The sequence below is a fragment of the Corvus cornix genome, chromosome 12 (assembly GCF_000738735.6).
Source record: "Corvus cornix cornix isolate S_Up_H32 chromosome 12, ASM73873v5, whole genome shotgun sequence".
Taxonomy (NCBI): domain Eukaryota; kingdom Metazoa; phylum Chordata; class Aves; order Passeriformes; family Corvidae; genus Corvus; species Corvus cornix.
This window is the reverse complement of record NC_046342.1, coordinates 12,019,724-12,046,924: the sequence shown is the minus strand read 5'-3', so window position 1 is coordinate 12,046,924 and position 27,201 is coordinate 12,019,724. Positions and strand designations below refer to the sequence as shown.

At 48.4% G+C, this 27,201-nt stretch overlaps 1 protein-coding gene and 1 long non-coding RNA gene across 2 annotated transcripts; one reads left to right on the top strand and one right to left on the bottom strand.

The window, feature by feature from the left end:
- Nucleotides 1–5,024: 5,024 nt before the first annotated feature.
- On the bottom strand, nucleotides 5,025–27,172 carry LOC109143332. The gene is made up of 2 exons (XR_005602940.1): nucleotides 26,799–27,172; nucleotides 5,025–8,516 (listed from the first exon to the last, which is right to left on the bottom strand). It is a non-coding gene; the product is annotated as an uncharacterized LOC109143332 (long non-coding RNA).
- Nucleotides 16,175–24,708, top strand: FAM3D (FAM3 metabolism regulating signaling molecule D). The gene is made up of 11 exons (XM_010390175.4): nucleotides 16,175–16,285; nucleotides 19,290–19,347; nucleotides 20,091–20,155; nucleotides 20,908–21,015; nucleotides 21,334–21,354; nucleotides 21,838–21,961; nucleotides 22,223–22,281; nucleotides 22,660–22,710; nucleotides 23,742–23,826; nucleotides 23,978–24,104; nucleotides 24,312–24,708. Exons 3-11 carry the CDS (start codon nucleotides 20,143–20,145, stop codon nucleotides 24,399–24,401), a joined length of 678 nt encoding a protein of 225 aa, XP_010388477.1. The 5' UTR covers nucleotides 16,175–16,285; nucleotides 19,290–19,347; nucleotides 20,091–20,142; the 3' UTR covers nucleotides 24,402–24,708.
- Nucleotides 27,173–27,201: the final 29 nt, after the last annotated feature.

Genomic DNA, 27,201 nt, shown 5'->3' with positions numbered 1-27,201 from the left:
GTTGTAACCTGCTTTTCAAAATCAGCAGTTTGGGATCCTTGCCCTTTGTGTTCTAGTTAGCAGCTTTATGTCTTCAGTATCTGTGGGGATTGATTGCCCTGATGCTGTGAACAACACCTCTGGCTTGAGCAGCACGGGAGGCTCACAAGGGCTCTGAGTTTTGCTCACAATGTTTTTCTTAATCATCATCCTGTGAACCTCAAACTAAAGCACTGCTGACACACAGCAGGTGCTTTGTTGAGCCAATTTGTCAAAGCCAGCAGTTATGGCAAGTGATGAGGAACACAGAGATTTGCTCTTAGCAGTCATGTGCAATGTTTGAGCCCATGAGAATCACACAGTTCTCACTAGAGCATGCTTTCCAACAGGTAAAAAAAAATACCTGTGTCTGGGCATAAAGTTTCATGTTAATGAAACTGCAGGGATTTATTTCTACAAACCCAGCATCAGTTATGATTTTTGGGAACAGAAATTTTGAAATGCAGTAAATTTTAGTAAGGCTTCATTAATGTTCCTTGGATCTGCATTAAAAATATAGGAATTGAAGTTAGCTTGGTAGAGCTGCTGGAGTCAGCAGATCACAAGTCAATCAATTGGTCTCTCAGGCCTTTCTATGTTCCTTACACATGTGAGATGTGACTGATATCTCTGCTTTGTTTCTGCTTGCTAAAAAACACAACCAGCTTTCAGATAGTTCAGAAGGAAGAAGAAATCTTTAAAACACATTTTATTGCTTTGAAACACAGCCCAGAGCAGTGTGTTTCTATGTTGCTGGAATGATTCTCCTCATTTCTCATTCTTTTTTCTTAGGTCCATCTACCAGGGTTTTCTCCAAAGTCCAGCCAAACTACCAGGTTTCAGCCTTCAGGTGTCTGTGGAGAGCAGCAGCCCTGAGGTGCAGGTCACTGACAGCCTGGTACCTTGTGCACCCACGTGGGCTCCTCCAAGCCTCTCTAGGACTTCATAATCTTGCAGTGCTGCACCCAAGTGTTGTCTGTACCTCTGAGCCTCATTATGCCAAACAAGAACACACTCTGTCCTAAGGAGCTTACAGTAAGAAATCAATATTGATTTTTCTCCTCTGCTGCCTGGGTTACTAGGTAAGAAAATATGAAAAGTCATGCTTTATTATTCACATAGTCTTCATCCATAAAGCATTCTGTTCAGAGGCACATCCTCTAAACACTGACTCAAGTAGCAAGGATACACGGGCTGGAAAATCCTTGAAAATAATTTTGCATAATGCATTTCATATTCAATTTATTTTTCCACGGTATTTCTTTTTTTCAAAACAGGGCTTAATTTTTTTAAGCAATGGGCTACATGTAAAATGAAAAAAACAATCCAGTCTGTCTTTCCTATGTGGTATTGCTGATAATCACTGCTTTTCTCATGGTTACTATAGAAACTTGGCATCCTTATCTGCCGCTTTTTTCAGGACCTTGAAAAAGTCTATTTAAATTGAGTTCCCTGATAAACTGAAAGCTTGGCTTCACAATACCCATGGGAATATGTAACAACAATATTTGTTATTTCTTCTTATTTGGTGTTTAACTTGCTCATTAGCAGCTGTACAGGCATTTCTGACTGTGATGTTTGGGGATCCTGCTGCAGGCGTTGTCACCAGCACAAATGCAGAAGTCCTGGATGAAACCCAGGAACAGCCATGAGCTCCCAAGGGCTCACATGCAGCAGCCCAGGATGCAAAGACCTGAGCAGGATTTTGCTCTTATCACACCACGCTAAAAGCAGTTCTGTTTCCAAGTTTGACAGTTTTCAAGCAGACAAATAATCTGTGGGCATTAAACTACATGGTAAGAATGATTATGAAGGTTCCTGTGGTAAATCAGTGGTGAATCAACAGTCTTGTGATGCTTTTAATCCCTGTGCAGGTATGTGCCATCCAGTCTGCATGGCAGATGAGAGCGGACTTGGGCGGGGGATGCCGAGGTGCTGAGAGACGTTTTTGGAGGTGAGTACAAGGCCAGTGCAAACACCAGGTGTCCCAGCTGAGCACAGCTCTGCAGCAGTTTCACCTTTTTTTTGTTCTAAGGGCACCAGAATTATGCTTGTAATAAAGGTTGTTTTTCTAGTTCTGTCAAAATGTGGCCCACATAGGTCCCTCTGATTACACAGCCCCTGCACTGGCGTCCTTCAAGATCTCTGCACAGAAATCCCCTCAGCACTGGAAGGGGAAGGAGATGACAACACCTGAACAGCTGCTATTGGCTCCTGGCCATCGGGCACAATGGTCCAGCATGGACTGCAGGGGAGCAGAACATTCTGCTAAAGCCAGAGCATTTGGTGATCCATCCCTGCAGATGTGGCATCTTCAGCAGATCTCAGGGTTTTAATTTGTTATCATGTTCTTTCACCGGGAGTTTTGAAGAACAGACAGGTTTGAAAGATTACAGAAACAGGTTACAAAACAGCAGAAGAAAAATACTATCAAGAGCCATTAAATAAAAAGGAATTTTACTTCTGCATTGTGGCTTGAGTGCTCCTGGGGACTGACACTGTGTTCTCATCCCAATCCTCACAGGTATCCTTGACTGGCCACTGCCAGAGAAGAGGTTCAGGCTATGCCAATAGTGGGTCCTCTGCACTGACCCATAGAGCCACAGTAAAATACTTTTCATAAAGAAACCTGGCTAGGCTCCAGCAGTACAAAGTGCTAGTGTACTTCAAAAGATGTTTACATTACACCGCTTAGGGGGGGTTTTGATGAAAAAGTTTATTATTGGATGATTGTGCATTTTATCTGCGTGGGAGACCAAAGAACCTGAGGTCACTGAAATTACTGACGTCGTTTTAGAGCACTGCATATTTATTAGACCATCTGCTGCTGCAGCACTCAAGGCAGAAACCTTCATCCAGGCAATCTATTCACAGCTACTGTTTTACCACCTGATGTGCAAAATATCAAAGCTCTGGATGCATTTATTATGGCACTGGGTAATTTTCTAATGAATACATAAAGCTCAGGAAACATCCCATGCAAGATTTTCCTGTACATTAGTCCGTTGTTTTCTCACTGGGGCTTGAGAGGGGCCTCTGAGGAGGAATACCATTGTGTCATGCTCTGAAATGTTAGTAGGGTAAAATCAAGTCATTCCAACCGCGTGCAGGCACATCCTTGCTTGGGGCTGCCTATCACACTGCTGGGATTGAGCAGAGGAAAACAGGGATGGACAGGGGCCATGTGGAACACTCTGGACACCCGTGAAGGGCTCCTGCCATACTCAATGAACTGCTGCTCCTCTGCAGTGCCACACAGTTCACCCAGTGCATCAAGGGTCCCAGGGTGCCCAGTCCCAATGCTGCCTTCTCTGGGGTGATAGCAAAGGGGCCAGAGTTAAACACTGGCCTTGCTGTGAGACCCCCAGATGCAAGCCCAGGGTATCATGTCCTGAGCAGCAACGACAGATGTTATTATGAGGGACGTGTTTCATACAAGCAAGGGACCCTTCCCTTGTGCACACTTAGAGCCAGACTGGGACTCTACACTCAGCCCAGTGCAAAGCATGGAGAATCCTCCATTTCTGTCTGAAACAGCTTCATCCTGCCCTTGGGTGTCTGCCATGGCAGCAGGGCTGGGAGTGGTGAGGGCCTGGCAGCTCATCATGCCATTGATACATTACAGTGCCCTGATCACTTGCTGTGCATTACAACTCATTTAATATGATCTATACATCCTCATGTGCCAATAGAAGGAAGTGTCTGATCAGTCCATAAGGTGCTCCAAGGAGTCATCTTTTGCTGATATCTCCTGTTAACTTCCAGCTCACGGGCAAACCAACACACGGCAGGTGCTGAGACACGCGAGAGAAGCATGTCAGCTCGCATGGATCCATCATCCCATCTCCTGCTGCCACTTCCCCTCCAGAGCCGCCTGAGAGCTACACACACACAGACAGAAGGTATTTAAGGTATTTATACCTTCCTCCAAGTGAAACAGGGGGCTTGATATCACTTTGTGCACTCATCACATTGAAGGTAATCATGGGAACACTTTGCCACTGTGACAGGTTAATGATGCATTGTTTAAATGGGAATGAGATGTTTGTAGTCAAATTTACAGCTGGAGTTGTAGCACTGAGTGCCAGGCAGAGTCCTGATGCTGAACCACAGTGCTACTGCCATTGCTTGTGGCAGGGAACTGCCCCCAGCCCTGGTGGGGCTGGTGGCCCAGGGGAGCTGCTGCACCCCACCCTACTCCCTGGGACATGCTTTTCTCCTCCTTGGGCTCTGCTGGCTCAGACCCCATCCATGTGTGCCCCAGAGCCAAGAAAATCTTGGCAACAGACATTTGTAGGGTCCTGCATAAAGAACCCAGTGAAATAAGGATAAGGGTGCTAATTCACAAATTTGCCTCCCCTTGCTGGTCCTCTGACACCTCCAGCTCTGCAGTCCTCTCAGCAATAAACTCGGTGCCAGGAGATTAAAATGTACAACTACGTGACACCTCATAAACCACATAAATATGAACTGGCAAGGCCCTGTAACAATGAAGGATTTTGCACAAAATCTTCAGGCTCAAGGCTCTCTTTCCACTGCAGTGGGTATGCAGTGCAATTATGAAACCTTGACTGAATTATAACCCTTTATTCTCCTAAGGCATCTTTTATTCTGTCTTCAACAAGGTTTTGTTTTCACCCAATCATGAAAACAAAGAGCATAAGAAATACAAATTCACTTATTGATAGATTTGTTTTCCCTGGAAAAACGTGTGATATGCTACGAAAACAGCTGTTAACTTGTAGGTTATTTTAAAGCTAATGGATAATTATTATTCTGTGGAACATTTTTTCCCAATGAAGAGTTTAGTTTGCTGAATGGTCCCTTTCCATTTGCAGCACTGATGTTTCTCTTCCCCTGCATTAACACGTTACCAGATGTTATCAGAACAAATGGCTGTGCTTTTCGCTTTGAATTTTTCTTCCACATTTTTGACAATTGTTTTTTATATCTTGCATAAATCACTGTAACACATGATAAAGCAAAGCACATTCAGTGCCTGTGAATAGTTAAGATACTGTTTCTCCTTTATGCAATAGCCCGTAACTATATTTTAAAGCAGTTAAAGTCTTTTATCAAGCACATTGGCACATTTTTGTAGCTGGATCACTGAGCACACTCTAACAGCTCTTAACAGCTCTCTCACACTGTCATGTAAATCCTTCTTAACTCACGGTTTACTGACCACAGTGGTTCTGGATAAGCATCTGATGCCAATCCCCTCATGTGGGCAGGGTGACACCAGCTACCACATCCCATGGAAATTCCCAAATTTTCTCTTGAAAAACCAGTCCAGGTGTTCCATCACTGCTTCCATAGGGAAACCAAGCTGGAGAGATGACACCATTTGCAGTGGGTTGATGAGTGGAATAGCCCATGGCCAAGCAGACAGGAGGGCCTTGATCCTGGCGGAAAAAGCTCATGGGAAAAGCTCCAATCTTGTGTGGGATGAGGGAGTGGGAGCACCCCATCCCCTCAAGGGTCAGTCCTGGGGGGACAGGAGGTGACACCCAGCTCTTGGGGACATTTGTGGCTGTAACCAGCTCGATGGCATGCAGATCTGCAAACCTCCTGTGCATCCCAGGACACCATTTGTTCAGTGCCATCTGCAGTCAGTGTGGGTGGAAGGGGGTTATTTTGCTCCTTTTATGAGCTGATTTATGACTTGTTTACTTGTATGCCTCACCCACACTGCTAATGTTGTAATTAAACATTGTTAAACTGCTCAGGCCCCCCTCAGGCATGTGTTGTAACATATTTTTCCCCCCCAGAACCATAATTATTGTATGGGGGGTGGGGAGAAACCTGGGTGGTGAGGAAGGGTGTCAGGCCAGCTTGTTTGTAATAAATACCTATTTAGCAGGCAGAGGATGTTTAGTCCTAAATCAGATTGTGTATTAGAAGTGGAAGTTGCTGAGATTGGTGTTTACCTGTGAAACCAAAATTATTTCATGAAGAAAATAATTATAGATGTAGGCTCTCTTAGAAAACAGTCGTGAGCCTTTATTAAACAGTTAAACTCAGGATGCTGCTGTGAGCACAGCATCAGCCCATTGTGCGTGGGTTGGCTGGGAGGGGGCTGTGTGTTGTACATACCCCACAGAGCTCTATCCCACAGTTTTCCAGTGCACTGCAATGTTTTCTAGGAGATAACAACTCCCATGAAGTAATACTAAAGCAGGCGAAACAGGGCACAAGGGAGATGTTTCATTACCAGAACAGGCTGATGAGTTCAGGAAATTATTAGGGAAAAAATGAAAATTATATTAATAATAGTCATTTTTTACCTGTAATGAGACAGAAAACGCCTAATGAGGGAGTACAGAGGCATAGGCATCACCATAGCTGCAGTGCCTGTTCCACAGAAGCCCTTCCCCTGACTCTAAAGCAGCTGCAATTCAGTTAACTCAGCGCTGGATTTACACAGGGACTTCCCTTCTGAAGCAGATCCAGCAGTTACTACCAGAAGGAAGTCTCTCTAGATGTGCATCTCCAAGCTGGGGGTGTGTGGGTGCAGGTGGGAGAGCCCTGTGGGGCTTGGCCGTATGTACAGCACCAGAGAGGTGTCGGTGGCTGGGTGGCAGCTGGCTGATGGCAGCAGAAAGCCCCAAATGCCCTGCAAAGGCTTTTGCAGGGCCAGGGAGCTGCTTACTGTCACCTAAACCTGCTGTGGACACAGAGCCAGGAACAGGGTGGCCCTTTCCAGTAACTCTCCTCCAGTGCCCCATTACAAGATGGCTCTTCCAGGAACGGTTCCCTCATGTTGGAGCTTTACAGCTGAGGCACGCTGGAAGCTCACCAACAGCTGCTTGGATCTGGGCTATTTTTAGTCAATCCTGTTCAAAAGGAAAGTCTTTCTTGAAATAGGTGCTCCTCCTGGGTGAGTGGCTTAGCACAGGATCTGGGAGAGTCACTTGAAGGACAAAGGTGCTGAAGAGCCCCGGGTTTGGTCTGAAGCCGATGCTCCACATGTTGTGTGTCCAGCAGCATCGGGGCCAACAGCACCTCTCCCCAGCACACATCACTAGTGTGCCAGGGCAGCAGCTATCGGACACCAGTCTTCAAAATTAGGTTATTTGGGAAGGAATTGCTGAGGTATTCAGAACAGCAGCTCACCGCAGTGTCAGCAGCGTGAGGGGTTTGGGTTTCACTGACTGGAGAAATATGAGTGTCTTTAGTCTGGGCTAACACTTTCCCCTTCCAAGGATGGCAGAGCTGTGGCAAGGGACCCCTGGCAGCCCAAAGGCCTTGACTCTTGCCTTCACCCTGACTCCTTACCTCAGGAACTGCACCACTCCTCCATGCAGCTCCTGGATGGACCCTCAGTGACTGTTGGAGGTGGGAACAAAAGGGGAAAAAAATAGATGGATTCTTCTTATGAAGCTACATGAAAAAAATTCTTTATAGAATTTTTCAAGCAATTAACCACTGGTACCAGATGGCACATGCTGTCATTACTAAAAATTAACTGGTCACTGTGCTGCCCTACGTAGAAGTTGATGGATGTTAAAGCCATGCAGTTTTCAAGGAAGTACAGACAGAAGTGCAAGGAGTTTTCACCCAGCTTGGCTCAGCTATACATGGGGGGCAGTGTGTGTGTGTGTTCATTAAAAAGAGTCATTAGTTCTTTTATCAGTTCTCTTGAGTCAAACACAGGAGTCCAGCTATAAGGACTCTCACCAGTGGTGAGTTTTTGAATGCTCTTGAGGTGCCATTTATTGATGTGAGAACAGCATCATGCACTGCCTCAGTCATGAGGGAATCTCTGTGATGTATTACACAAATGCCCCTCATATTTGGCCAGTCTGGCTTGAAAATCTCTGGAGGAATTTGTACTTTTGCAAATTTTATCATTTCCTTTGGTAGCATCAGCCACTGGCTCTGGGGCCAAACTGGCTGTGAACTGCATCATGGCTCTTGAGAACAGCAAAGGAAAACATAAACTATTGAAATACAGCAGACAGAAGAAAGACTTTTCACCCTCTAAAACCATAATGCTTGAGTTGTTGGTGCATTGTCACCATAAGGGATGCTGGGTCAGGGCTCCAGCATGGAGTTCATGTTCTCTCAGGTGTCTCCTTTGTAAAGTGAGGAAGGCAACTCCAGCCCCTCACACGTCAAATCCCTCAGCCTACTTGTCTCAACCAAGAGTAAGGGCTAAATAAACATATCTAAACAACTGAAAAGCACATCAACATCCAACTTCAAAATAAAATGCAGTGAAGTGTGAAATTATACCTTTTACTCCATAAATCTTCAGCAACTGGCACAGTTCTATAGCTTGTACCACGCTTTAATACTGGCAGAATTTAACACACCATGCAAAGCCCATAAGGTAATTACATTTCATCTCAACAAAGCAACAAAATCCCAGCTCATTCAACCCCCTCCATCTGAGGAAGGATTATAGACAATTCAGCGCATGTTGATTTTTCCTGGTGATAAATCCAAAGCAGGTCACCAATGAAATGGTAGTGTGGGCTCCCAAGGCAGCTGATCTATAGGGAAAAATAGAGATGTTATTTAGTGTCCTTCAAGGCAGTGTCACTCTGCTTTCTGAATCTTTCTGAGGTTTATCCTCCACCTAAAAGAAGCTTAAAATGTAAAACTTAACCTTGAACAGACCATTTTGGCACTTGGCAATTGCCCCTGTGCAGGTTGTTTACATGTTTCACAGCAGATTCCTATCCAGCTTTTAAAGAGTTATTTCATTTTGCAATAAATGAGGTTGTATGAGTGATGATGAAGATGATGATAGAAAGCCAGCAGAAGACACTCACAGCCCCACACCCTGTAAAATGAACCATCAAGCCCCAGGGGCTTGGGTACTCCGGACCCACAGGCCAGGCTGGAAATATTTGTCATCAGAGCATGTGTTGGCTGCCCTTCTGCCAAACCAAGGGTATCTCTGTATACAACAAGCCACAATTAATTTAACTAATTTATCTATTAACTGCCCTCAAATAAAGCCTTCAAACTTTAATTAGACCTTTGTGATTAAATGCAATTAAAACCCTTAAAGCAAGTCAACAAGGACTGTGGGCACTCTCATTCCCAAAGCCAGCACAAATCTGCAAATACACACAGGGACGGATAACTGAGGGTGAGGACAAAAGCATTTTTCCCCACCAGGCACAAAGTAACATGACTTTCTATAATCCCTTACTCTGCCTCTGCAACAGGACAAGACCTTGGAAAGGAGACAGGACGCAGCGGCCTCCTGAGGGAATGGGGTAAGAGGCTTAAAATTCCTAAAAGGGGAGAGGAATCCAACTGCCTGCCATGATAGGTGTTGTTGCATCAGCTTAAATAATGATGATGCTCCTCAGCAGCCCTGGCAGTGATGGGGTTCAGTGACAGCACAGACACAAGGGAAACTTGCAAGGACACTTTTTTTTCTTAATTCATTTGTTGTGCCTTGTTTCCTTGCATCTGAACCAAGCAGTCTGTGATAAATGTTGTGCAGTGATGGGAAACATGGTGGGGAAAAGCCATTGCAGCTTCCCAGCACTTAGTGCTGTTGTATAAAACTCAAGGCAGACAATGCATAAATAACTTGTACAAGTCTCTCCACACTTTTCAGCTGATACACCTCATGAATGTAGCTCAGTTCCCAGTTCCTCCCAAAAAAACCTGAAGACTTGAAGTTGTGCATGCAATTGTGTTGCCATAATTGAGTCTTGTGGATGGAGAGGTCGGAGGGAAACCATCACAATTACCAAGACAGAGTGAGTGACACTGAGCAGTGGCAGCACAGAGGATTAAACTGTGCTAAGAATCACCTGAACACAGAGTGGTCTTTGTGGAAGACATAAAATTTGATGGGAAATTTTTATATCAATAAGTTCCCAACCTTTCTGGGAGCTGATGAGCAGTGGAAGACCAAAATGAGGCAAAATACTGCAAGGCGAGCACTAGACTGGTTGCACAGGGCAAAGAATTTGGTAATGTTACCATCAATTATGATGAAATAGGGAGACAAAACTAGAAAGGGCTATGAGAAACCAGGAAATGTCATTGGGGTGGGGGACAGCAAGGAGGTGAGCAGCAAGCAAGGAAAAAGATCAGATTTCTAAATATAAATCCCATCCATGTCCCTTGTTCCAGCTGTGGTCATTTCTTTTGCCCTTTAGACTTTTTGAAAAGCTGATACTAAGCTATAACTTGGACAACCCCAAATCATCCCTACTAATGGCACCTGTATTCAGATTTATATTCTGTAGTGAGCTGGAGTAGAAGGAGAGTTGCAAGAGGCACCCTGCGGCTCCCCAGCCACCACGGCTCGGAGTGTGCACGGCGCCAGGAAAAACCCAGCAGGTGCAGGAGAGTTCCCTGAGTTATTTCCTATTCTCTGTCTTGCAATAAAGACACAGCTACACCAGGTGGTAACTCTTAGCAGATGGTGACTTTTTAAAGTTGATTGCTGTATAAATGATACTTTCTGAGTTTGTTCCTTTTAATTCAGATTCTCAGTAGTGTGTTCAAATGTCAGAGAGCATCATATTTCTATCTTTTATTTCCTTTGTGAGCAGAAATCTTCTTTAAGAGGTCTAGGAATTACAGCTTGGGAGAGGAGATAGACTCCCTCGATAAAAGTGATCTACTTTACAAACATTACAGAATATAATAAAAACAGGAGATGCAAAAAGCCCCACTGGCTTTGTTCTCAGTGGAGAGTTTGAATTTCTATTGCACTTTTAAAGAGACATTTTGTCTGCACTGTAATGTTTTACTAGATCTGTGAGATCCATTAGCAGCACAAAAGCAGGATTTCCTCTCCTGCCAGCACAGGGAGGGAGGGGAGTGGGGGTGGAAGATATCTAATTAATCTACTACTGCAGGTAAATAATAACAGGACAGCTGAATGAGGATCTTATTGACCCCCCAGGTGCCCTGCAGCCCCAAGCTGGGGTGGCCATGTGCCAGACCCCCATATCCTGCTCTGCTGTAACCAATCAACAGGTCTGGCCAGCCCTGTGTGCAGGACTGTTGCATGCTCCTTCAAGTATTTGCTTTACAATGACACAGACATACCAGAACTGGCCACAAACAAACATCCCACTGACCCAGCCCTAAGGTCCATCACCTCATGACGTGTACTCTGAAAAAAGTGGAGGTGATGAATAGATTAAGCACCTGTATGATTTGCACCACTGCAGACCCCCTGCCACCACAAGACAGCCCCTGCCCGAGTCCCCAGCTTGGGAAAGATGTACCAGAATAGCCACTGTGGCAAACTGGGGACATTCAAAGGGCTCTGGTACAGTCACTCATCTGCCCTCTGTACTTCACCTCCCCTCAGAGTCTGTGCCTCAGCCCATTTATTTATTGCACCTCATTGGCAAAAAAGGAAAGACATCCCCTGGCCAGAGGGAAATGTCCCAATTAAAGAGCAAACGATGCAGTAAAACAGCAGAGCATTCTTGAGAGCAGCGGTAAAAGCGGCCACCTCTTGTCCTCAATTTATGCTGCTCCCATCACCCTGGGCATTATATTTGTGCTGACAAGGATCAGTTTAACCCCTGCCTGCAATCTAATAAAAATCTGGCATGGTGCAAGCATGCATAATCTTTCTTCAGTGTCCTAGAATGGATGCAATAAAAAACTGCTGCTGCTGCTGCTTGATGGCCACAGCCACTGCCTGGAATAAATAACTCCCTGTCCGATGCCAGCGGTGGAAAGTGCTTTGGACCAGAGGCTTTTCAACCCTCATCCCTTTATAGAACTTTATAATCATAGGGTTGTTAAGGTTGGAAAAAACCTCTAAGATCATCGAGTCCAACTGTTCCTCCAGTACTGCCCAGTTCACCACTAAGCCATGACCCAAGAGCCACATCTACACGTCTTTTAAATCCCTCCACGGATGGTGACTCATCCACCTCCCTGGGCATCCTGTTCCAATGCTTGACAACCCTTTTGGTGAAGAAACTGTTCCTAATATCCAATCTAGAACTCCCCTGGCGGAGTTTGAGTTCACTTCCTCTTGTCCTGTCACTTGTTACTTGGGAGAAGAGACCAACCTCCACCTGGCTACAACCTCCTTTCAGGGAGTTGTAGAGAGCAGTAAGGATCTCCCTGAGCCTCCTTTCCTCTGGGCTAAGCCCCCCAGTTCCAGCGTAACACCCCAGCACATCTGTGAGTGCAGCATGTGCCCGGTGGCAGTCACCCACCACCCCTCAGTATATACTAGGGGCAAAGCAAAAGGAAAAGCCCCAAAGGCCTTGCCATTGATAAACAACAGATTCTTTCCCGCTCATCATTAATTGACAAAACCAGCACAGCAGAGCTGGCATTACGCTCTGCTACCCCTTGTAATGAAATCACTGCCTGTGCGCAAGAAACAAATTTAATGATATGATACTAATAGGGTTAGAAATTTCCCATGCAAATATTAATAATTTATATCTACATTCATTTTTTTTAATACCCTTGCAGTCAGTAGCAAGGAAGTGCTGAGGTCTACTAGCCTCTCTCACAGATCTTGTCTGGGAAGTGTGCAGGCATTACCCTGGAGACAGAGGCTCCCAACACAATTGCACCAGAGGTGCGAATTAGCTTTTGGAAATTGTGTCCTGGCCTATTGAAAAAAAGAGATGATCCTTAAGCATCTTTGCTTAAACAGGAGCACTGCTTGCATGGACCAACCGGCAACAGGAGATGGATGTGGAACCTTGTTGCTGCCCAGACCCCTTCCCACAGGCATCTTTGCAACACCTGCACCAAGAGCCGGGGCTGCTGATGCCTCTGCAACAACCCAGGGTGAAATGAGCTGTGGCCCTGCTGCTACTGAACACACCAAGCACCCACCTGCATCTTGAGGCAGTTGGCAGCAAAAGGAGCAAACTTTGGGCTGCAAAGTCAGAGGGATTTAGGGACTGAGGAGAGGGGGGAAGGGGAGGGGACTTTATTGTAGAAGTAGGGAGGGATTTGTGTTGAATGGCCTTTTTTTCAGCAGTAAAAAAGTCTCAGAAAGGAAGGGCAGTGACTGTGAACCTGCAGGGTTGAAAGAGAAGCTAATTCCCTCGGACAGGCATAATTGCTACAATTCAGAATGGTAAAAATGTGAAATTAGGAATAATCAATGGCTGTTTATGATCTGTGTCTATACTGTGAATTCAGCTAATACGGAGTAATTACACTGCGCTAATTCCTGGTATTTGTCATCGTTCGGTTGCAGAGCAGTCCTGCAAAACAATAAAAGCAGATTGGCTGTGCTGGGCCCACAGACCAGGGGCTTAGCACCGCACGAGCTAATTTCTCGTTTAATAGTAAAAGCGGCTATGATTTCCCTTGTTTGTTTTTCTCTCGCAGCAGCAGAGCCGGCGGTGGGCGGTGCGCGGGGCTCGGCGGGCGCAGGATGCGCTACACAACAGCACCCCCAATAGCCGGCACACAGAGCTGCCGGGGGACCCGCCGCGATCCGACTCCCCCCGGCCAAACAGCACCTGCGTCCTCTCGCGGAACTGCTTCCTCACGTTTCTGTCCGATATTGTTATATTATCCCTTCTATAAAACTTTTTCCTCACGCAATTCTTCCCATCCGGCACAAGCAAACAGTGCCGGCGTCTCACCCGGATGCTCAGTCACCCTTGAAACCTTGGGGATGTGTCATCAGTTTGCTGGCATGATTCACTCTTTGGCCAATGGAACGGTGCTGATTACTGACCTCTGCAAAAGTGGGAGAGGAGAGGTGAGTACAGGAGCAGGATGGTTTAGTGGAGGGTGAATTATCCCCCACAGCAGCTCAGTTGGGAGGTGTGGGCTGCAGGGACGGCCCTCGCCCTTGTTCACCCCTCGCATGTGGCATGCGGGAAGTGCAGGTGGTGTTTAACCCAAGACAAACACAGAAGCTGCAGATCGTTTTCTTTCAGATGTGCTACACTTAACATCTGCAGTACTTCGGCAGGAGCAATCTGAAACCGTACACCCACTGTGCTTATCAAGTGGCCAAACCCTTCCTAAGAGAATTTGTCATGAATTTATCCCCGTGAGAACACTCCTGAAAAGCAGCATGTCCTGGGCACTGCAGAGCCCGACGAGGGATCTTTTGGGGAAACCTTCTCCCAGTGCTGAACTTTCATATCCTGGGAGGGACAGTCCTGCAGCCACTTTCTTGGCACCAGCGTACCAATGCTCCCCACCACTCGCTGGGGGTCAACACACCCAGTGCTGACACATGGCGGGAGGAGGAGGAGGAGAGCAGCTCCTCACTTGCCAGCTTGCTCCTGCTGATCCTACCCCAGTGCTGATCACAGTGCAGTGAGTTTGCACCACTGATTATTCATTCCCCGGTCTGGCAGCTTTTTTGATGCCACATCTATTATTTTTTTCTTAATTCTTCTTTTTCTATGTCACGCGGAACCCCCTGGGGGAGCCTGAGAACGAGACTTGATGCAATTTCATTGCACTGCACCAGTTAATTATTTGCTGAGTCAAGACTAAGCTGATGCCCCATTCCCAGCACTTGACACATTCCCTAATGTTAGGTGGGATTTAAAAGCCCGTTTCTGCTGTGTGCCACAGTGGATGGGCAAAACCTGGGCTACCACAGGATCCAGAGATGGGATATGAGGACTCTCCACACCAGTGTGTGCCACAAGGAAAGCCCACAGTTCTCCATCTTTTCCCATGGTTTCAGGGAGACATCTTGGATGAAATGTTCAGTTCCAGAGAGCAGAAGCATTTCTCACAAGATTTCGTTGTTGGAGGCTGCTGGCCTTGCTGAGGGGTTTTGTTCATTTCCTCTGCAAGCAGCAGAAATGCCTCCATCTCCATAGAGGACTTGGCCTCAGGTCCCTTGAAGCAGAAGGCAAAACTTGTCATGGAACAGGCCTCCCCCAGGGTGTTACAATCCTCATGCCGTGGGCCTGCTCCTGCAGGGGCAGAAAGCAGGGGGACACAGCAGGGACAAGAACTGTGGCACACCAGGGCTTGGGGCATTTTGTTATTGAGCTGAGCCAGTTATTGCCAGAAGCTAAACAAACTAATAGGAAGGATATTTCCCCGGAGAGGGAGAAGGTTTTTGATTTAGACTGTGCTGTTTAAGCTCAGACTCTCACCACAGCTAAAATTTCCTTGCAAGAGCAATAATTATCCCAATGCAGAGCCCAGGCATGTGTTTGCTTTTCTGCTCTCCCTATGTGGAAGGGTTGGTTTGGAGTCTGTGATTTACCCTGGTGTTCAGCACCCCCTGCACCTCTTGCCCAGCACTGAGGACCAGAGCTGGGGGGAAGCAAAGAAAAGCTCAGTGCACAGCTTTATACAGAGATCACCCTCAGGTATTAAACTAATTATCAGGAAGCAGCATTGGTCCCGCAGGGGCTCTGCTCCAGCCTTGTGCAAGCTGCAGTCACAGAGGCAGCACTGTTGCTGCCAGCCCCACATCTCCTCCACTGGTTCTTAGATGGAAATTGCTTTAAAAGCTCCAAGAGAAACCGTTTGGTTCTTCTAAGTGATAAAAATGGAAAAGAAAAAGGAAAGAAGGAATGGGATCACTTTTGTTCTTGGCTGCCACATAAACAAGGTTCAACGTTGGAAAAAATAGAGAGCCCCTAGTGCTAACTTCAGGAGTGATTTCTTCATTCAGAACCATAATAATAACAACAATAAATGATCAAAAAGAAAACGGCCTAAATCTATATCTCTAGTTAACTCAGGAGTCCTTTAGAGTTCAGGACTGTTGCTGGATAAATAAATGCTTATTTGGAAAAGGAACCTCCAGCCTCCTGTAAATGAGAGCCAGAGAAGCAGGACTCAGGGCCAGCCCACACACATGCAGCACAGCTGGGGGGAAATCCTGACAGATCAGGTTATTCTGGTTTTACCCCAGTTTGGGGAACACCACTCCTGGCTTCACGCCCGCCTGTTCCCATTGCAGCACCCCCTGTCAGCCCAATGTGCTGGTTTGGTGAAAGAGCAGAAAGGCTGGTGCCCACCCTGGGAGAGGTTTTCCTCTTCTGACGTGCCAAAAAGGCAAGGTCCAAAGTGAAGAAAATCTCCAAAGGAAACGCATGAGCTCGTGGCCGCAGCAGAGTGTTTTCTCCCTCCCGCGGGAGAGGTGCTCCCAACCGCGGCGGCCCCTGTGCGCCGTGGGCTGTGCCCAGCCGCACACCAGGCAGGGAGATAAGGCTCGGGGAGGTGCCGTGACTCACAGAGGGCTGGGCAGCTGCCCCGCCACGCTGCCGAGCACATGGAGCCCCCGCTTCCCGGGATGCGCCAGCGCCCGCACAGCCCGCGCAGAGGGACGGCACGGCCGGGACACTGAGCGGTACGTGGGCTTGTCCCATCCCCGACCGGGGAAATGCGTCTTTTAGAGCAATAATGTGTTCCTGCAGCACTTTTCTTTTGACTTACTGGCAGGTTAGGGGGTTGCATGGGGAAGGTTTTAGTAGTTCTTCCTTTTCGTAGGCTGGAGGTTAAGGAGAAGCCCCATGTGCTGGCATCCTTTCCGTGGGGTGCAGCTGTGCTGGTGTCACGGTCAGAACTAATGAACTCCCTGTGTCAACGGGGAGCTGCGATGTGCTGGAATCAGCTCTGTGATGTAGGGGCCAGGTCATCACGGCTATGGATGAATTTGCACGGTGTTCACTGTGCAAAATGTGGGGCTCGTCCAAGGTGAAGCTGCTGCTGAGGATATAATCTGTTTTCTCTTGCACTGCTGAAAGAGATGGTGTAAGGGACCCGGTCTGGCTGCCCACACAGTGCCAGCAGGGACAGAATTACTTCCTTTAAAAAACTGATGGCATCATCTGGATTTTTGAGAAACCAGACTAGATGGAAGTGTAGGAGGACACAAGGTACCAAGTGCTTTGTGGTAGAAAGCAGCCAACACTGGTCAACACCTTGGATAACTGTGGGCTTGTGCCGGGGCCAGTTTTGCTGTAAGATGCCCTCTCCAGCCATTTGGTGGATGCAGCAACTGGTGAAGCATTTTTATAAGCAAAGAAATTTATAAGCCCTCTGGCAAACAGCACCATCCTATTGAGCAACTCAGCAAAGCTCAGTCAGACTGATTCCTTTTGAGAATGAATATGGCACAGTAGCATCCTCCATTCTCCTGTGGTGATAAACCCTGAACACAGAGTTTGTGTGCACCCACCCTGCCAGTCCCTCCTCTGCACCTCTGCATTCAGCTGTGCAGGAAAATCCTGGCTTTTGGACAGGTGACTTGGTGGCTGTGGGCAGCTGGCAGTCACCCTTTATAGAGTCGCATCCCCACTCTGCACCAAAATGATTTTGTTCACAGTCAGGGACCTGTTGGGAGAGAGAAGGACATGTGGAGCTCAAAAGCAGGAAAAAAAGGCAGAAGTTTGTGGAGAAGAGAAGTTTTCCTGCACTACTGAGGGAGAACTGGAACATTCACCTGGTGCATCCTGGAAAACCTCTCTGGGAGGGCAGGGATCTGGCTGTTCCTCCCAGCAGCAGTAACTCAGCTCCGCCAAGCGGCACTTCAGGCCAGAGCAGGCTTGGGTGGAGCTTTTGCTTTACAACACCAGGAGCCTGTTTAGCAATATTTGTCCAAGAACTTTCTTGTTCCTGGAATGTTTTTTTAAGCAAGCAAGTTTCAGGCTTATTAGACAAATAACTCTGTTTAACACCTACCACAATTCCTTTTTTTCTCACTCTCCTGCCAGCAGCTCTCTGGCAGATGCCAGAGCACAGGTACCTTTTATTCTGGCACAACCCCAGGAAGAAAAGAAAAAATTATCAATGCAAACAATTAAAAAATAATATAATAGAAATCCCAGGACAGGGCTACCCTCTTGTAATGCAATCAGGTTCCAGGAATTTCACCACCCAGGGACTTCACCCAATAAATTTTATCTGGGATTAAGGTGAAGATAAATAGCCCAAATAAATATATGACCTCCCTAAAGCACTGGCATTTATTGGTTTATTTTTCCATTTCTCTTCCTCTGCAATGAAATCAATATGTGCAAAGAAAAAACACAACTTTGGTGAAGGGGAGGACTGTGCAGTGGGCCCCAGTGAGGCCAATGTTCACTGTAGCACTGGGGACCAAACAGGGAAGGTTTTGCAAACCCAGTGGAAGTTTTGCCCCACTCGCTGTGCTCAAATCACAGCCCAGGTCTGAATCCTCACCAGATCCAGGCTCTGCTCATGGCACTTGTGGGGAAGACAACAAGCTCCCAAACCAATACCAATTTTGATGTCTTCGCAAATCGTCTTTGACGATTGTGAGAACTGGCCCCATTTTCTGTCCCCACCATCGATCAGGCCCTGGGATGGGGAGACAGAAATGTGAAGAGGGTCCCTGTGTTTATAAACTTCATGTTGAAAGGAGCAAAAGAGAAGAGCCTGGTGCTGCCCCTCCACAGCCACAGGCAACGTTTGTCCTCCAAAACCTTTAAGCTTTCCTTTTTCAGGTCTGTGTCTCTTTTACCAGCCCAGTGAAATGGGCGTGCTCATGCCAGCTCTGACACAAGCTTTAAAATCCATTTCAGAGTAACTGTGCTGAGGGCTGGGGTGTGGGGAAGGGCTTCAGGCATCACGGACCCCCCCTGCCACCTCCCACAGGGACAGATTCCTGCTCACGGCCAGCCTTCCCCTGAGAGGAATAGCTGCAGAGAGAAGGGAGATGCTTCTGGGGAGCCAGTGTGCTCAGCTGATACACTATCAAAAACACATTGTCGCAGTACACGGGGGGACACAAATACCTCCCAAGGCTTCCTCTAAAATGCAGATGGGCCAGTGTCCCACAGGAAGCTGGTAGCTCCATGCTGGAGCAGCTTTGGCAGACCGTCCTTGCCACAGTGTCACAGCAGGTGTGGGCACGGCAGAGGGGTCTCATGGGGAGAACTGCCAGGCTCCAGAAACATCAGCTGAAACGTCACTGCAGGGCTGCCTAAAAACCCCAGGCAGTGATGCTGCAACCCACCCCTGGGTGCAGAGAAAGCCACGGGGAGCATCTCCTCAGGGCACTGAGGGGGAATGCAGGTCCATCCAGCCCAGGGTCCAAGGCTGCTCCACAGCCACGGTCAGTAACAGCAAGCCCTGGGAGGGGACCTGGAGCGGGGCTGGGCAGGAGGAAAAGCTCTTCTCTCCTTCCTCATGACGCAGCAGCCTGAAAGTAACATTCAGCCCAGCCCTGCTACAGCCCGTTGCTCCTTATTTACCCTTCAAACAGGAAAAGCGACTCTCAGCACAGCTCTTTTACCAGTTTTCTGTCAAACATTACTAAAGGGCTGCTTTAGTTAACATTAGGCTCGTTAACTCTGAGCACCCATCTCACAAGTGACAATTCACCGTAGGACTCCAGTGTGGTTTCCAGAACAGAGGTTCAACAGACTGCAGCCTCGAATTTCAAAGGTAGGAGTGGTCCCAGCCCCTGGGGGAGCCCAGTGTGTGGGGTGGCAGTGCCTGTCCCGTCGGTCAGGGTGGCAGCAGGACAGAGGGAGGCAGATGGACTCTCCCAGGCAGAAAATAGTTCATGCTCCAAATTATAACCACACCCTGTCCACGGCGTGAAGACGCTCCAGCATTTGGACAAGTGGAAACATTTCTGGGTTTAAGTCAGGTGTCCACAAAGCTGGCTGCTCTCCTTAGCACAATGGTGCTACCCTTCTTCCCTTCTCCTTTGGATTTTAAGGAAGACAAGCTTGTTCCCAGAGATTCCCCTGACTGGGCAAGGCCAGATCACAGCTTGTCCTCAGACTGCATTTTGCAGTCCCTAATATTTGAAATCTACTTTGCATCATCCCAGAAAGAAATGCAGCAAAGCTGTGATTGAAAGTGTCCACCTCATTGCTATCAGCAGAACAGCAAAGCCTGGCCCATTACCAAGAACAGGGAATGAACCAGGAGCACATGGGGCAGCAGACACAGGGAAGGGTTCTGAGGCTCCAGAAGGAAGCGAGCTCGGTCAGTGCAGCCTGCTCCAGGACTTAATCAGGGTGGGACCAAGCACATGTGCATGATAAGTATTTGTACATCTTTGATGACGTCCTTGCTATTGCAAATATGACTAAACATAGCAATTACCTTCTAATCTAGAATCTGCCTGGCTTTGGTGGGTTACAGGCACTCTTTAAGGTATTGCCTTCTTTCCTCAGGCTGACCTGTGACCGTCAGCCTCTCCCAGCTGTGCTCTCTCTGCCCACCACCATGCGGGTAACAGGTAAGGAAGGACACATATTTACTTTTCTCTGTCTGTTTTTCTACGGTTCTTTATGCCTCATTCTCATTTACATGATGCCTTCCAAGCCCAGCAACCCTGCCCTTCCCCAGCCAGGGACATGGGAAAGGGCCTTTGTATAAGCATCAGGTTTTTACAAGATTTGTGTAGATTTCAGCCTGTTGTATTTTTCCCAGTGAAACCTTCTGTGACTACGAAGAGATGGCTATTGAGACATTCCTGGCTCCATAAGAGCCATTCAGCTGCAATAAAAGTACATTTTTCTACTCTCTTTCCATGCAGGACTGGAACGTTTTGCTCTGATGAGCGCTGCTTTAAAGCCAAATGCCAATCACAGTTGGATCAGCAGCTGCTCAGCTGTAGCAAGTGACTAATTGGGGGATAGCAGCCTTCCCAACACTGGGAACATAAGAAATATTTGGATTTACATAGCTTTCTGAGTAATTATCAGATTTACTTTAACATAGAAAGAAATATGAATAGTGCCTCCTAGTAGAGCAGTAATGCCTGAGTATCACCACATACTCTAGAGATGGCAATTATGAGATCAGAATCCATTTGGAGGGTGAGGGATTGTTAGCTGCCTTCCCACACCATGCAAGCACTGGCTGTCACCCTGTGCCTGGTAACCTTGGGACACACGGATCAAAACCCAAGAAACCAGAGGGATGCTCCAGTGCCTGCCCCGGGCTGCGGCTGCTGCTCTCAGCCCGCTCCTCTCCCACACCTGGCAGCTGTGATCCGGTACGTGGCGCTGCTCATCACCCTGCTGGGCACGTGGCTCATCATGCAGACGTACTTCCACCGCAGCTGGAGAGCCATCAGCCTGCGGAGCTGGCTCGGTGAGGCACCAGCGGGCTCCAGAGGGATGCAGAGGGAGGGTGCGAGGGTTTCCATTGCGAGCCAGCCCCCAGGGCTGGATATTACTGCCCTGACCACTCGTGTTTGCATTCTCTGGCTGAGGCTTTAGCCACCAGTTCTGACCACTAGGGCAGGGAGGGGACAGCATGGTGGGAAGCTGCTCTGGGGTGGGTGGATCCAGGGATGCCTGCAACCATGGGAAGCAGTTTTGGAGAGTTAGTGCCTGAACAGCTGCTTCTGGCTTGGGAAAGAGCCAGCAGCTCCCCAGGGTGTCTAATCCTTCTGCTTGCTACCCACAGGTGCCACAAACAAGCCCAGCAGTGAGTATTGCTCTCGACTTCATCTCCATCACACAGCTCCACTCCAGGGTTCAGGGGGATGGTGGAAGAGTGAGAGCTGCCTTCAAGAGCCCCTTCCCTGAGGCAAAAATCCCACTCTCCCAAATGTGGGGGATTTTGCTACTGCACATAGCAACAGGGTCTTTGGTGGGTCCCTGTCTTGGCCAAGAATGGGGAAACTCTGGACAGAAAAGCCCCAAGGGGCTTGCCTTGGACACCAGCTCTGAATGCTCCTGGCACACACCCATGTGTCATACCTGGAGCAGCACCTGGCCTTGGCACCATGAACCTCAAATAAGGAACTGGTCCCAGCCCCAGGACAAGCCTCCTTCATGCAAGAAGTTGGTCCAGGTGTTGCCCCCTTAGTGGGCCACTGTATCCTAGTGCCAGCGCTGCTCAGGGACATGGCCAGTGTCTCCCCGTGGGGCCAAAGCCATGACTTTCAGCTCCACTCCTCCCTCACAGGTGAGAAGCTGCCCCGGCACAAGTGTGGGAACCAGAAGAGCTGCCCCCAGAACTATTTTGCCTTCAAGATCATCAGTGGTGCTGCAAATGTGGTGGGACCCTCGATCTGCTTTGAAGACTTGGTGTAAGCAGCACATGGCAGGGACAAGGCAGCCGTGGCTGAGCTTGAAGGCCTGGCCTTCAAGAAGGCAAGTTTGGCCTGTGCCAAACACATCAATGGCCATCACAGTGTATTTGTGGTTAAAAAAAATTTTAAATAGATTTCTTTGCTACCACCTCTGGGTATTTTGCCATCTGCAGCCACTTCACCCCACCACAGTTTCACTGGCATCAGCACCTCCGGGGCATCCCTGCACTCACTGGTGATCTCTGCTTTCCTTTTCAGCCTCATGAGCAGCGTGAAAAACAACATTGGCAGAGGCCTGAACATTGCACTGGTGAATGGTGAGTTGGGCAGGCACTGATCCCCTTCTCCCCACAGCCAGGGACTCTCCCTCCATCCCCAGGAGAGCATGAGCCACTGGAGACCCCCTCCCAGGCTCTGTGGCTGAGCCAAAAGCACATCCATCTGGTGCTTCATGGGGAGCACAGCCACAATTATGGTTGCAAGCATTGCCAGTGAGAAGGGAAGAAACCCACCTGGGTCATGCACAACCAGCTCCACAAACTTCTCCAAGCAACACAGTCACCATTGCAGCAGATACAACACACTGAGGGAAGGGCAAAGCATTTTGCAAGAAAACCCAGGCTCATGGCCAGGCAAAGCCTAGAGCCACCCCAGTGCAAACTCACTGTGCTCTGTTCTCAATTTTAACTTTTCAGGAACAACTGGGCAGCTCCTGAAAACCGACTCATTCGACATGTACTCCGGAGGTAAGCACAGTCATTCTGCTCCTTGGCGGTTCCCAGCCAGGGCTCACACCAGCACTGCTGGCTGCTGGCTACTTCCGTTGCTTCTCTGTCATGTATTTAATGATAAAGTCAAGTGGACTTTGACCAGACTTGCCAGCCTGGGTGGTAAAAGCCCAGCTTTTCCTGAGACCATCAAGCCTGGAGTTCTCCGAATGCTTCCACATCCAAGACTGGCTTCTCTCTCCTTTTACATGCATGTAATAGCCTGGAAAACATGATTTCACTAACCTGAATAAACCAAGGCACTTGAGACTTGAGAAAGTTACTTTCTAAGATCAGGTAGTTACACTAATCCGGATACTTTGCAACCTGTAACTCAGTTTTTGAATGCTGGTGGTGGTTGAGCAGCAGCTTTTTCCCTGCACCTTTCGCAGCAGGATAAATGAAGGAGCTCAGGGACACGTGGCCCCCTCAATCACCCTTTATACTGCTTGTGTTTGCAACCTAATTTTGGTAACTCTGGAGTTTTAAGGAGAATCACGAATATAATGAGATTTCCAGCCAAGTTCGCGAGCAAGATGCTCAGTGGGAGAGGTGCTGGGAAGAAGGCAGCAGTCAGCTCATGAGCCACTAGATGGGGCCTTGGATTCAGGCATCCCACAGATGCGGGATGAGGAATAATTCCCCAATATAGCCGGAGGCATGCCGGCAGGGAAGGCAGCTCTGCGGCCGAGCATTTCTTGTGTTGGGAAGTGAATTCACACAACTAGATTTCAGAGTTAGCAAGCAAAGTTTAGGAAGAATTCCCCCCCCTGCAGTCACACCAAAAGAAGGACATCAGTCCTGGGCACTGCAGGAGAGCCCAGGCAGGAACATGGGATGGGGAATGCATCATTTGGGAGCCCACCCTTCCCCAAACCCATGGCCCCAAATCCTGGCTAGCACCAGCACAGTCAGGTTATTTCCCACCAACCCAGAGGAGGCTCCCCCAGCTACCATGCAGAAGTACCTGCTAAATCCCTTTTTCTCTCCCTAATGCTCTTGTCTCCCAGACATTACCAAGCTGCAAACCTTCCTCCAAGGGATCAAGCGTGGCACCCTTGTGCTGACAGCAAGCTACGATGATGCTGCCACAAAGTGAGTTTGCCCACGGAAGCAACACTAGGCTCCCCAAAAATACACTGGGGGAGCTGGACATGCTGCTGGACATGCTGCTGCCACCGACAGAGAGGGTAAAAGAGGGGATACCCACCTGGCATCACATTGACACCTTCTTACCCTCTTTCAGGATGAATGACAAAGTACAGGCATATTTCACGGAGCTGGGAAGCAGCCACGTGGGCAAGCTGGGCTTCCGGGACAACTGGGTCTTCCTGGGAGCAAAAGGGCTGATGAATAAGAGCCCCTTTGAAAAGGTACATGGCCCTCCCCTGCCACGAGCTCTGCAGGCTCCATCCTCTTCACGGCACCTCCTGAGCTCCATCTCACCTACCTCTCTGCAGAAGACAACGACCAGTGACATTATCCCCCACGTCAAACCAAGCTGCAACTTTTGCCACATTGCAAACTTACGCCATTCCAACCTCCTCACTCATTCTCTCTCTCTCTCTTTTTTCCTGCAGCACATTAAAAATGATAAAGAGACAAATAAGTACGACGGCTGGCCTGAGCTGTTAGAGATGGAGGGCTGTGCCCCCAGGAAGATGGACTAGCATCAAGCTCCAGCCTGCCATGGAGGGCAGCTTCACCAGTCACACAGGGACACCAGCCCCATCATGGGCTCTCCACTGCCAGGTCACAGAGTCCAGCAGCTGCTGCCTGCTCATGGGAACAGGCTGTTTCACAGCAGGAACTGTGCAGGGCTTGGAGAAGAGCTGTACAAGTGCCTGCAGAGCCTGAGCAAACACATGGCCAGGTTGCAACCAAGCCATTCTCATCTATGGGACAATTTGGGGTATTTTATTTTTCTGCCTTTAAACTAAAAACTTCGTAAAAGTTTTGTAAATTTCTTAGCTGTGATTTCTAGTTATAAAACACTACCTTCTCACTTCCATTTTCAAGCATAATCCACACTTTCCCCCACAGGCACAGCATGCCAGGTCCTCTGCCACCAGTCGAGCATCACCATCACCCATCCCACAGCCCTGCACACAAGTGTTTCTCCTCCCCACATGGCACAGGGTAAAGCCATCCCTGGGGATGCTCAGACTTTGGTGGTTTCCCCCTGGAGCTCTTGCCAATGTCCCACGGGCTCCTACAGCCACAATAAGGCCAGAAGTCCACAGGGATATCATGCAGCAATGTAGGTTAATATCTGCAGACCAAAGTATCATTATCCAAGCTAAATCCTCTGTGACACATTCCCATCAAGGGTCAGGTTAATGCCAGGGATGTGCCAGCCTTGCTTTGCCCTCAGAGAGGATGGATGGATGGATGGATGGATGGATGGATGGATGGATGGATGGATAGGCAGGATCCTTGGGCAGCTGAAGTTGTGCAGCACAACCAATAGGTGGGAGCCTTTTACCAGCGGAGCCAGAGCCAGCATCACTCTGGAGCGATACAACGCACCCGGGCTGGCACCACTGGGGTCAGCCACACACTGGGAGCTGCACCCCAACCTGGGGCCAGCTGACACCACTGGGAGAGGAAAGATCCCTGCCCAAAGGCAGGGCAGGAAAGCCCCACAGTCCTCCTAGAGCAGTCCCTATGCTGCTGCCCAACACCGAGCAGGTCCTGGGGAGCATCTGCCCCGTGCTCCTGTCCAGATGCATCAGCCAAGCACCGTCTGTTCCCAACCCTCCCTGCACCCCAGCACTACTGGGATCAGATGAGTTGCACGGGTGACGGCCAGGCTTATCTGCCATCAGAGACAGGGATGAATTTGCATCATGTACAGACTTGATGATTGTATCTGGTTTTTCCCCATTCTCTGAAGCAGACCAGCAGTTTTGCAGAACATGAAGATGAGGTGTTTCTCCTGGAGCATTTGGAGCTGCATGGAGACTGTCCTGCACAGCCTTCTCTGCTTCCAACAGCCCCTGCATAGCTCCTAACAGGCAGTTCACAGGGTTATCCAAGCCCTCAGGTCACCCCAGGGGAGCATAAGTGAGGAGCATAGTCAGGATAAGGCCAAGAAAGGACACAGCCTGTTCTGTGCTGGCCACCTGAAGGATGAAACCCTGGGTCCAAAACTCAACACTACCAATCAACTGGTTTTCCCTAAACAAGGAAAAATCCCCACATAAACCATGTAACTTCCAAAGGCAGAACTGAAATAATACCCCAAAACAGCCATCACAGAGGAATCCCCAAAGAGGTGTAGTATTTTATCCCAGCTTATCCTCCCATGCTCTTAGCACACACCTGACGGCACCTCGGCCATAAATCGATCCCTAAATCTGCTGCAACAACAGTGGTTAATCCCAAGCGCTGAATCATCCCTACCCATGGCAGCAGCAAGAAATAACACAATGAGCAGACACAACAGCCCCGCCGAGCTGCCAGCATAAATATGCCAACTATTTTAAGCCCCTCAAAGGATCTAGATTCACTCATAAACCAAACTGAAAACAGCCCAAGAGCTGTAAAGGTGGCTCCACAGGGTAAACCAGAGCACAGCATCAACTACAGCCCCAAAAACAACCAGCCCCATTCAGGCGCAGGAAACCCTTCCTACCCCTTCGCAATGCACATTAGAAATCTGGTTTCAAGCCAAAGTAAAGGAAATTTATGTTTCAGCATGCTACAGGCAGTTAAAACTAGCTCTGAGTCCATCACAGAGCAATTACTAAGGTACATCACTATTTTCAAGAAATAGGGAGAGCTTAAAAGTGCAATTCCTTTGCAGGGACCTTCAGTAGCAACCAGTGTTTTGAAGAGCCATTCCTGCCAAAGTCAATGTGTCCTGATAAATAAATCAGAGTTTTTAAAATATCCAGACACTGAGAGGCAGGGAATAAATATGGATTAATGAGTCAAATTGAACTTGCTCATTTCTTTAAAAGTAGCTGAAAAGGACAGTGGGTGCAGGGACAGCAATCTCCAAATGAGGTTTTGCAGTGCCTTGGCATTTTGAAAGCTGTACTACTGCAGGGACAGGCACCTACCTGGCTGGTTTGCACTGTGCCGCATCCCCAGAGTCTTCACCAAACACAAGCCTGACCTGCCCAGACTCCCAGGAAGCAGCTTCAGGTAACCCGGGCTCACCTGGGGTCGCAGTAGGCAACAACGCTGCAGCAGCAAATGGGCAGCCTGGGGTGTATGCAGAAGCAAAGTTTGCAAAATCTAGTGCTGTAACAGGAGCCAAGAGCCAGGATGCAGATGGGCAGCAGAGGGATAATCCTCCTTTATTTTGGGGGGTTCATTTGGGCAAAGCACCAAAGGAGTATCTAGGAAAGATGCCACAGGCAAGGACCTGCGGGTGCCGGGCCACAGCTGGGCGAATCCGCATCCTGTGACATCTTGCCCTGTCAAGTGCAATTACTGTAATCTTCCACAGCCTCTCAAAAT

Coding starts and splice junctions, on each gene's coding strand:
- FAM3D (XM_010390175.4), top strand. Junction 21,016..21,333: donor CAGCCTGCGGAGCTGGCTCG/GTGAGGCACCAG, acceptor TGCTACCCACAG/GTGCCACAAACAAGCCCAGC. Junction 21,962..22,222: donor ATCTGCTTTGAAGACTTGGT/GTAAGCAGCACA, acceptor TTTCCTTTTCAG/CCTCATGAGCAGCGTGAAAA.